Genomic DNA, 11,559 nt, shown 5'->3' with positions numbered 1-11,559 from the left:
GGACAAATCAGCGCCTGTTTTCCGGCGGTAGGCGGGCTCCCGGTATTCCGCTAGCGGTAACAAGGTACACGGTATGCTAAAGGTGTCTATTTGCGAGAACTTCGTTGACGACTTCGAGAACGAGATCCATCGTAACGCTGGCAAAACGCCAGTGCAAACGTAATCGAAGCGACTGTAGCGACGGCCGCAATAGCCGATAGATGCCTTCAACGTGCGGCCGGCGGTAGCTTTCTTTTCGGCTGCTGCTAGGCCGCACTGCTGGCAGCCAGAAATCACGGAGTCTGCGTTACGTCATGTGCACGTCATGTTTCACGTCTCTTAGTCCTCTGTCGTCATAGACGAATCCCAACTTTGAATCAGAGCGTCGGGAAAAACTTTTTCAACTTCGAATCCAAATTTCTTAGAAATAAATGCATCTTTCACTGCCGGCCAAGTGGCAACAAAGCCATGACATGCCGAACTATCGGATCTTGCTATAAAAAAAGTATTAATAGTGCTCTCCTCAGTGTCCCTTTAAGGATGAGAAAAAAAAATGGATTGACACACAAAAGCTGCACAGACTACTACAAAGCATGTCGTAGTGGCATGCACCAAATTTTTGTTGCAGGTTCATATTTCAGGACAACATGCAGGAAATTAGTAAACATGAATCACTACATGGAATCTGCTTGTACCTGGTAAATTATTTACACTTGAAATTCTTATCCCATGTTGCTGCTTCACCATTTTAATGTTGTCCAGCTCCTATGCTAGGCTGCCCCTTGAACTGAAATGACACTGTGGGAACAGCTATTTTATTGCTGTTCTGGTGTGCCTCGTGATTTGGAACATACTTGCGACATCACAGCCATGGATCAGCTGCTGAACGGAGTCCATATAGGACAAAAAAATTCAATTATAAAGTACTTGCAGGGCACACACGGATTTAGTGAGGCGACCCATGCTTACTCTTTATTCACCATCCCAAAGAACGAAAAAATTACTGCCGATCTGTGTAGTTAATCAAATGCAAAGTAGGTGTGCTAGCACTGCTTACCCCGGCTATACTTTCATAAGCGACGCAAAGTGCACCAGCGTTCTATGAGGCCGCTCCGCCAACAAGGCGGCGGCGTCGCCACCTTCCTCTCAGTCTCCCACACTTCAAGCTCACAGTGAGAGAGAGAGCAGGGGTGGCTTGCACGAAGCAAATAAGACAGTCTTATTCCCAGTCTATCTTATTCGTGGTGTAAAACCTACCTTGGTTTTGAGAAAAGGAAAAGGACACAGTTAGTTCACTTTGTCGGTGGACGCCTCAAGTGCACCAGGAATGCCGACTAAAACACTGAGTTACCAAGCTTTTAGTCAGTGCTGATGGTGCACTTGATTGCTGCTAGAAGTGCTACGCACTAAAACATGCAACAAAACATTTGGTTTTGCTGCCGTGAAAGAGGAATGCAAAATCCCGTTAAAACTTGGTGGAGAAACTTGGTGGAGGTGCTGGGTAGAAAACTGTCAAGAGTGTGCATGGTGTCGAAGCGAAATTTTCGACATCTCTGCTCATCGGACATGACTGAGTGAGCTGATGGCACTCCTTGGTGTGCTTGGAAACTTCTGAAATAGTGGTGCACTCAGACTCGTCACGCTAGTAAGGAAGTACAGTATCGAGCGGTGAGGAAGGTTCTTGCCCGTAGAAAAGAAAAAGCGGTGAAAAGCCACATTGCAGACCCAGTCACACCCGCAACACATCTACAATGACTACCTGTGAGACTATACGTGTCCCATCTAAAGCCGTACTATGGCCCATGTGCGTTGTCTCCCTGACTTGCCAGGATTAAAGCCCCTCCATAGCGTTTCTGCTGCCTAGGTAAAGTACCGCCAACCTGCCCTGCCCCCCGTACTTCCTTCTATCCTAAGGGTCTCTCATAGTATTGGCCTTCTGGTCTAGAACGGAAGAGCTGCCCATTTTGTATTTTCTAAAGGAGTCTACAACATCACCTGACCTACTGGGCAGAGTAGCTCACCGCTTTGCCCAGTGCACGTTAAAGAACCCCAGGCGGTCGAAATTTCCGGAGCCTGCCACTACGGCGTCCCTCATAGCCTGAGCTGCTTTGGGACGTTATATCTATCAACCAACTGGAAGAAAGTGCGGACAAAAGCCTCCAGAAACCGAGAAACATTGTAGCAACGGAATAATACAAACTTTGCTCGGCTGCTGAAGTACACTGAGCAGAGGCGAGCCGAAGCACAGATGCACGAATCATGCAGACACAAAATGGGCTTCCGGCAAAAACCGGAAAACGAAAACGGAAAAACATTTGTGGAAGTGGGAAAAAAGGTAGCAGCGTGCTTCAAATATTGGTGGTGCTTCAAAAAAAAGTTAAGAATGTTAGCGCCAGGGAGGGACTTTAGCCAGAATGACTTCACCTTCAGCCAGGGCCGACTGTAAAGAGGAAGATGGGCCGCCAGTGCACAGCGGAGATTGCTGCTTTCATGGCTGGAGCTCGGACCGCCATTTTGGCTAGCTTTCCTCATGCTGTTCTCCTTGTAAATCCCGTTACTACCCCTTTAATATTCATTTAAATCTCGGCACACTGGTATTTTTTTTACTTTGAGTCTGCCAAAATGCTGTCACCGCACCAACAAATCGAACCTGCTAACTCATGCTTAGTTGCGGAACGCCACTGTCACCCAGTCACCATAGTGCTAGAACCGTAGGACCACCACAACGAGAAGCAGAATAGTAGACCAGACTAGTGGCATAACTGGCAAAAGGAAAAAAAAAGACAGTGTGACTACATCTCTGCAGATAAAATTTATTTCTCCGACTGTCATAGATGGCACACTGTCAAACAGAGAAGAGCCACAGCAACGGAAAATGTTTGCGGCCGATCCCTCCAACTCTCCTCGAGCACCAAAAGCTCGCTGTACCCAAACTGCCAATTTTCATTTCATTTTTACACTTCTAATCTTATTTTTTCTTCTCTATCTTAAACAGCAATAATAACACTTTTGTATTTACTAGCTAAATTACACAGTCCTTTCAGACACACACGCAAGGCTTGTACAAAAAGGTACATCCCACGAAGGAGAGAACACTAAAAGCAATGCAAAGACCCAGAACGACAAAAACCAGTTCAGGGCCTTTGGCACCACAACATCAATAAAAGTTGGCAAAGAATCAATGAAGATGCACCAGGAACAACAAGATCGGGTGGGGAAAAAAATGTCTAAAAAAAAACACACGAAAGCCATCGCATGTTTGTTTTCCTACTCAGCTGCTTTTTTTTTCTTGCAGTACATCAAAGACAAACAAGCTGCTACTGTTGGCAGCAATGTTTTTGTGCAGAAATGCACGAGAGGCACTTGTTAGAAACATTTTTTTTTGTCAGTCGTAGTCAAGCAGCAAGTAGTAGGTAGCTATGTATATATATAGTATAGTGTTAAGCTGCTCTAACAAACAACAATGGAAAATAGTGTAAACTTCGAGAGTTTGTGCCTGCTTCCTACAAAGATCAAAAAGTGTCTTAATGCAAAGCTCAAGCTCTTCCAGCAGTCTCTGCAAACATCATGCTCATCAGCTGCCCTTCAAAGTGTAAAATTGAAAGCTGCCCACCAATGGCAGGATAGCATTATCTGCTTGCGCAATGTGCAATGCCATTTAAAAGCTATGCACTCCAACTGTTTCAAAATTTCAAAATTCATTCAGCTGAAACAACTGGAACCATAGCTCATAGAAAAAAAAGAAAGGGGGGGGGGGGGGGGGGGGGGGGGAGGGCAATGTCATGGCTCACTCCTTGAATTCCATAATGCAGCACAGGAATAATGCTTGCTGTTGTGCTAATGTGCGTGCCATCATTAAAAACTATCCACCACACATCTCCCTGTAGAAGGGTGGAACATGCACGCAATACCTCCAATATCTTGTGTATGTTATACTACACTTGCATAACCATTTATGATTTAGTTTTTTGTATGTTTTACACTGATTTTCACATAAGAGCTCACAAACAAGTTTTCTTAGCGAATGCAACGAACCAATCCTATTTCTGCCTTGATCATACATGATATCAACTACAGCTTTCTACAGAGGCGTGATTTTATCCCATACACACCCACAGTCACTGTTGAAAACAGATATATAATGGAAAACAAATTTGGGGCAGCCCTTCAGCCCAGGAGGAATGGAGCCAGAATGAGGACTTTAGAATGGAATGGTTAAAAATGCAAGCTGATGGTAATCCCAAAGATGAAAAAATCTCATAGAATTTTCACACAGGAATGTAGGTGTAAAATGCACTGAGAAATGAGGACTACATGAATGAGATTGATTGGCCAATGCTGTTAATGTTCTACGTGCTCTCGTATGGTATGACAAATAAAAATTCATCGTGCAAATGTTAAAAGTGTGAAAGCAGAACGACTTCTAATAAATAAGCAAAGATATTTGTACATACTACAATGCAAGATGCGTTTTGTTCTTCCCTTGTTAAATATTTGACAGTAGTGGTGTGTTAAATCCTGCATTTGGGCTCCGAGTGGTATTTCATGGTTGCATTAATTTAATGCCTTGATTTCTGGGAATTTATGAGAATGAACATCCAGCCTCCCTTTACCATGTTCCCGAGGCAAAAGCTCAACACAGAGCCTCGTCTCTTGACAAATATCCCTGGCTTCCAGCATGTTTAAAATGCTGTTCCACAATACTCACACAGCACAGGCAGCAAATTTCTCACACAAAACAAAGTTCCAGCGTCAGAACGAGAGAAACACAAACAGTACAGGCATGAGCTGCACCTTAAAAACGCATGCGCAGTAGTTTTTCTTCCCTCGAGCAGTTTTCGTCAAAGACGCTCAGCCCTAGCAGTGCATTGTGCAAAACGAGCAACAACAACAACAAAAAAAGACGTTAGATATGTTAAACCCGCAGTACTAGCCAGAAAATTAATATAAACTTCAAGCACTGTTTCCTTTCCAACTGTCTTACTGGACGTCAGTCATGTGATATGATTACCTGCCTTGTGGCCCCTTAAATTCGTTTCAACCACTAGTCTTAAACCACATTTAGTAAAACCAGTGGCAACAAGTGCTGTGACACATATTAAATTTGTGTCAGCGACAGCATCAAGTACACAAAACTTGGGCACTAATAAGCAAAACAATACCTTTCGCAATAACAGTTCACTACTGTTTCACCTGTTGCCACACCAGTGCCCAAGTATTATAACACTGTCCTTTATGTGACAACAGAAGACAATTTTCTGACCACAAGGGTCAAATTACAGCTGTCTCAGAGAGGGAGGTGAACCAAATTTTGGACAGCAAATACTGCTTTTGCAAACACAGTTAGTTCACAACAACTGTTCAAAGAGCTGCCTCTGTTCCACTACCACCACTGGTGCAGCCAAAGTAAACTGCACGCCAGTGAATGCGTAAAACAACATTATTGTCAAAACCGAAGATACAATTCCTTTTTTTTTTTTCCTCACTCTAAAAATTCCTGGAAGCAGCCTCCACAAGAACTCCTGCCGCTTTTTCAGCTGCTGCAGCGGTTCAGACACTATCGTAAGGCAGCAACAAGCATCTGCCCGCAACTGACCGGTCCTCCCTAGTAATTAATCCAGCGGGTGGCCGTCAGTCAACTTTAGGCATGCGTTTTGGCTCCTCAACTTCCCTGTACACAGTCATCCATGAATGGATAAACAGGCATGTGCGACCAAGCAAACAGCACAACAAAAATTGGCATTTGGATCAGAGACAATGCATGCACACTGCACGATCACACGCTAACTGCACATTTACATTACTGTTAACTTATACATTCGACCATTAAATGCAACACATATGAGAAAAAAAAATTGAAAATTTGAGAACAGAACGGGTGTTGCTGCACCTGTTTGCTCCAAAAAGAAAAAGAAAACGGCGATTCCACAGTGCTGTCGACCCCATGTGTGCATTGGATGCAGATCATGTGCAGCAGACATGCGCCGCTACAAGGGTGCTTGTGTCCAACATGCTATTACTGTGCACTTTTAAACTCCAAGGTGAGATACTCTTCGGCTCAATATACACAACACGCACGCACACACACAAACTCGAGGGACAGAGAGGGAGAGAGAGAGGCTGGCCAAATGCGGCTGCCCCTCGATACACCACACAACAGAAAACGTTGAGTCCTCCTGAGAACGCGGCTCAGTCTGCCAGCTAGGCTGGCTGTCACCCCAACAACTGCCTCTGTACGCTAAAGCTAATCTACACTCATTGACAGAATGGGAGCGATATGAAGAAGGACGTCCAGAAAATGACCGCAGCTTATTGACTCTTTACACGGTGTGGCAAGCACCTGGAAAAAAGATCAAGCAAAAAAAGTGTTAACCAGCAGATCAAACTACAAGCTGGACAAATCAATAGAAACCTAATGTAAAATATTTTAATTATAAGGTGCTGTGTATGCCCCTACATATCCACATGAGAATATGTAGACCTACACATGCTCTGTGCATATGTTAAGTGTAGAGTATGTCACACACAGGCAATTAGCATATTTGTGAACTTGTAGAGTAGTTGCACAATAACTGTTCCTTCAATCAATTTGTAAATATATTCCGGAAAACCCCAATGCCACAAAATGAAGCAATCGCTGTACTAGTGGTTCTACTGCAATGCTTTGGATTCAATAGAGAGGCACCACCTTCAAACCCTTGGCACCAAGTGAAACTTGCAAAACGAACGGCAAAGCAGTTTTTGACTCCCCTCGCTACTTTGTTACAACTGAAAACTTACTGTTACGTTTAGTCACACAAATGTAAAGAAAAAGAAAAAGAATGGCTGAAGGTATTGAAAGGGCAGATGCAATCCCACCGTGTGCAATGAAAAGGAGCGAAGTGCCATGAAAATTTCCCTCACTGCATCTTCATCCACCCTTTTTTCCTACCCCATGCCTTTTTAAGGCCGTAACAAAGACTGGCAAGTCTGGTAAACCACATTTCATGCACTGATGTCTCAGCTTGCTGCTTTCATATTTCTCATTAGCTCAGACCTGTTTCCAACCGGAAGTAAGGCACTGACAAATGACAGACGCTTGAGGCAAGTGCTTGCCACTGCAGATGTCATAAGAATTGAGAAAGAGAAAAAAAAAAACAAAACAAAGGCAATCAAAGCATCCCAAAGGAAGAACTGCACTAACTACAGGCATCAAACTGAGCACTCAATCAGGCCTGGCTCCATGCAACTTTTTCCTCTTTCCTAAGTTACAAACATGACTCAATGCCAATTGATTTTTGCCAAACGAGAATGTGACTGCCAGTCAGTGCATACTGCCGTGGTACTTAATGAAACATACCTTTCTGATTAATAATTTTTTTTTATTTTTATTAATGAATACTAGAAAACGGTTAAACCATTTTTGTAGTGCTCGGTAAAAAATACAATGAGGAACAAAATCACTTTGTCTTTTTCTTGCTTGGAATTGAGGGCATCTTCCTCTCGGCCACACATACTGAGCCAGCCTAGAGTAATGTGAGAAATTGGGGAGAAGCAGCTCTCACCCAGGCCAACGAAGCCGTCACGAACCCTGCGCACAGTGGGGAAGAGGCTCTCCCCCGGTTCCCCGCCAATCACGTGTCCATGTTCCAGTTGTACCAGTCCTTCTGCTGGGGCGGTGAGTTCACCTGGCTGGAACTGCGCGGTGAGCTCTGGCTCAGGGGGCCGTTCAGGAGACCAGACATGCCGGGGTGCAGCAGGGAGGGCGGGCTCTCCACTGGGAAAACAGGAAAGGCACAGGGCAACGCCGCGCGTGAGCGTTTCCACAAAGCAAAAAAGAACTGCTGGTCCATTTGTACCACCGAGTTGATGTCGAAGGCACTTTCCCCGAATGACGCCTGCGTACTAGGCAAATAGCACCGTATTTAGCAAGCTGGACAGAAAGTTCAGAAAAAATTGAGAGAGAAACAAGACTGCACAGGTCGAGCCCCTACTAGTAATAAAAGCATTTTAACGCAACACATGAAATTAATACATGTGTCACAAAAAAAAAAAAGAGGAGAAAATTATAAGCTTAAGAGGCACTATCTATAGAGGAAAGTTCTTTCCCTGAGAGCAGGATGGAGAGTCTTGGCTAACACAGCTGGCTCCTGACTTGGCAAGTCTTCTCTCTCTTTCTTTTTTTCAAGCCGCTGTACCCATAATAATTTAAGCAAGCTACTGTAGTAGACAGTATCACTGCTGCTTTGACTTAATTTCATTTGCTCCTCAAAGCCTGTAAAACACTGCATGCAATAGTTTCATACTTACAACATTTCCTCCTGCTAGATGAAAGCACTTCAAAACCAATCACGTTACACAGGATGCCTGCGGTCTGAACAATGGGCATTACCACACCCACTGCAATTCTTATTTATTTATTTATTTGTTACCTGCATTGCCTGTTCAGGCATTACAGCAGGGGGGACAGATAGAAACAGAAATCACATGCGAAATCACATGCACAAAACATGGTAAAATTTGCTGTCACTGAAACAGTATGTGGTGGTAAAGCATTCCAGTATCTTACCGTATGCGCAAAATAAGAATAAGGCAAAACAGCACCTCTGAAAGAAAGTTCACAGGCTTTGAAAGAGTGGTCATGCTTTTGTGATACATAAGATGGGGGCTTTATGTATTGGTCTTTAGGTATTCCAGTTTTAGAATGGCATATATTATGAAAAAATTTTAGTCTCAAATTTTTCCTACGCTCTGGAGCAGAGGCATTATTTTTTCTCTGGTTGCCTCTCCCAAGGCTGGGGGATACGTACACGACACAACCACCCAGAGGAAGCATGAGAGAGAACAAAAGCCGCAGTAAACAGAGCACCTCAGATGACGGAATGTGCCATCACAGAGGCAGCTTGCACTCATGGCATGTATTTTCCTGAGGTTTAAACATCAAAACAACTATCCACAGGCCACGGACACAACTTTTATTGTTTCCATTCATGATAATGAACTTCGTTTCGTGGAATTTATAACTGCCAAGCCTCATTGTTACTGAATAGACAAACAGATTGATTTGTTGATGTTCCACTTGCGTTTACTACCACAGCAATGTACTAGCATTAACATTAAGGACAGACATTAAAACATGCATGCAGGGTTTGCATGCAGGGTTTGGTGTCCCAAAGCAGCACATGGTCTATGAGAAATGCCATAGTGGAAGGCACCGGATTAATTTTGACCGCCAGGGGTTCTATAATGTTCACCGAAATTGCACAGCACACAGGCATTTCTGAGTTACACCTTCATTCAGCAGCCAAATGCCAAAGCCACTGCATCACCGTGGCAGGTTCAGAGGTCCTATCTGTTGTAGCATGACACATGCCTTATGAATGATAATGAATCTGTGCAGAGCAGGAAATCAGCAGAGCAGAAGAGGCATCTGATATGCCCCACACACTTGTTTCAGCCATAATCTGTAATCCATGCTTCAATACCTTGACCAAGGGAGCCACTCACCGACAAGTGGCGAGGGCACCTTGCGTGTCCGCTTGACCAGCAGCCTCACAGTGTTGCCCCCCTGTCGGATGATGTTGATGGCTTCGGCGTGCGTCATGTTCTTCGTGTTGATGCCATTCACCTCCAGAATCTGGTCCCCAACCTGTTCACCAACAGAGGGTGCTGTCGGTCAGTGACCTGCCAGGCATCTCATCACTCACTCGCAGACCTAAAAGAATTTCTTCGGGAGGATGGTTCTCTAGTTTTGAACTAGCACAGGACTTGGTTATCTGATTTTTGCATACTCACATCTCAAAGCTGTAGAAGCTTCCTCTAAAATGGATGAACGTTAAACCTGCACTTACATATTGCAGCATATTAAACAACTCTAAATATGCAGTAACCATTCCTGAAGTTCACCTCACTATTGCGATTAACGTCACTCCTATTGGTAACATTACATGAATAAAGCAACTTCGTAGGCACAAGAAAGTTGCACAATCTTCATAGTCCCTATTAAACAATTTGCGTGCACAAGAAGCACTGGAATTCGCAAAAGCCTCCTGAAATAACGGGGCAACAAGAAACTGCACCTCTTCATCACTGTAAACACACTCGAAGCATCCACGATGCATCCATGATGCACCCATTTCCTGTTATGTCGATATCACATGCCTACAAAACTTCATGAGTTAGCCTATTTTTGCTCTTTGTTACAACTCTAACCTCACAAAAGCACGGTTTACACCCAGAGAAAGTACTATATTACAGTGGCAAGTGTGCGTCTTTTTTACTAACTCTCAATGAATGCACCTGAGCCCAGTCATTCACACAAAGCTCTCTTCAATTTATGCAAACTTTATTGGCGGGCTTTTGCAGATCCCCCCCTTGGTGCAATCAAAACAGGATATGAAATTTTTCTTGCTGCAGTCTGCTTTCTTCACACTATCGTCATCGATGCATAAACACCAGCAGGCTAGTTTTTCTTTTTTAGCTGGTCCAAAAAGACCACTAGCAATACTAAGTGGCAACTTTGCTTGTGGTTATGAGAAAAGACATTTCTTCTCTGTGCTCAGGCCAGTTTTCAATCACACTTACATGCATGTTAAAGTTGTGTTGGTTTCATAAGCCTACTGAAACCTGCCAGCACTCGTAAGCGTCACCAAACATGTCAGTCACAACCTTCCTCACACACCCTCGCACTCATAGAATGAGCCTCTGTGAGGTGTGCGAAACTGGGTGTCAAAGGAGGGGTGAGGTTGCCGTCCATCTCCTCCACCACCCACCTGCAGCTTGCCCGAGAGCTGTGCAGGGCCCTGGTCGGCTATCCTCAGCACGAAAAGGGGCATGCTGTGAAACTCTCGGCCCCCCCGGATGCTGAATCCAAAGCCCCGCACCCCCCGCTGCAGCTCCACGCTGTGGTACTCGCCATCGCCGCCGGCACCGCCGCTGCCACCAGGGGGCTCGGAGCCACGGGCCACCTCCTCCCCCTGCACGCCACGGTGTGCACCCGACAAAGGAGGGAGGTCAGAGCACACGACAAGTTGTCACCCGCCACACTACAGGGTTTATGAAACATCGTGTCACCACTGGAGGCCGATCAGTAATACCTCTTCAGAGCTAAACCATTCCCACAATTCAAGCTTGGTCTTCCCACAGGAAAGGCATATGGGTGGCATGTTCTGCAAAATGCTATACTTTCCCAAAACCTGGCGATGGTACGTTTGCTTTGTCCCAGAAGAATAGGATGGGCCACCACCATATGCAGCGAAACCCAGATAAAAATATTTTTTCATGCTGTTCTCTCTCCTAGAAATGGAATGGCAATTAGCCTTTTTATTGAAAAATACTGCATTTACCCAGATGTAATGCGACCGCCTTTATAGAGGTAGGCCCCCAAAATCGGGGGCTGACCATTATGACATCAACCAAGATTAAGTAAATATGATATAGTATGCCTTTGTCTCAACACGTTAAATTATAAGGTGAGCCTGGTTTATTAAAAATGACATTTCGGTCCCGCTAACACCACGAGCGTTAAACCGCCCCCTCCCCTTTAATTCTAAGCCTGTATAGTCTAAGTATCTTTTCTGTACCTTTCAAGTTCAAATTAAT

At 44.5% G+C, this 11,559-nt stretch overlaps 1 protein-coding gene across 7 annotated transcripts in view; it reads right to left on the bottom strand.

The window, feature by feature from the left end:
* Positions 1-2,776: 2,776 nt before the first annotated feature.
* Positions 2,777-11,559, bottom strand: part of Magi (membrane associated guanylate kinase, WW and PDZ domain containing protein magi) — a 48,241-nt gene continuing 39,458 nt past the window's right edge. For 5 of the 7 annotated variants that reach the window (XR_016288653.1, XR_016288654.1, XR_016288655.1 and 2 more), the window contains 4 exons: positions 10,731-10,934; positions 9,466-9,607; positions 7,524-7,735; positions 2,777-6,319 (listed from right to left, as the gene is read on the bottom strand). Coding sequence is in view for 2 of the 7 variants with exons in the window: in XM_089570357.1 (XP_089426483.1) it covers positions 7,593-7,735; positions 9,466-9,607; positions 10,731-10,934 (489 nt within the window). In the remaining 5 variants the exon portion in view is untranslated. Of the gene's footprint in view, positions 6,320-7,523; positions 7,736-9,465; positions 9,608-10,730; positions 10,935-11,559 lie in introns of those variants that run through there. The other 2 variants (XM_089570357.1, XM_089570358.1) reach the window with 2 other exon arrangements.

The sequence above is a fragment of the Amblyomma mixtum genome, chromosome 2 (genome assembly GCF_055824585.1).
Source record: "Amblyomma mixtum isolate Tamu chromosome 2, ASM5582458v1, whole genome shotgun sequence".
NCBI lineage: Eukaryota > Metazoa > Arthropoda > Arachnida > Ixodida > Ixodidae > Amblyomma > Amblyomma mixtum.
Note: the sequence above shows the minus strand (reverse complement) of the source record. Positions and strands in the feature narration are given on the sequence as shown.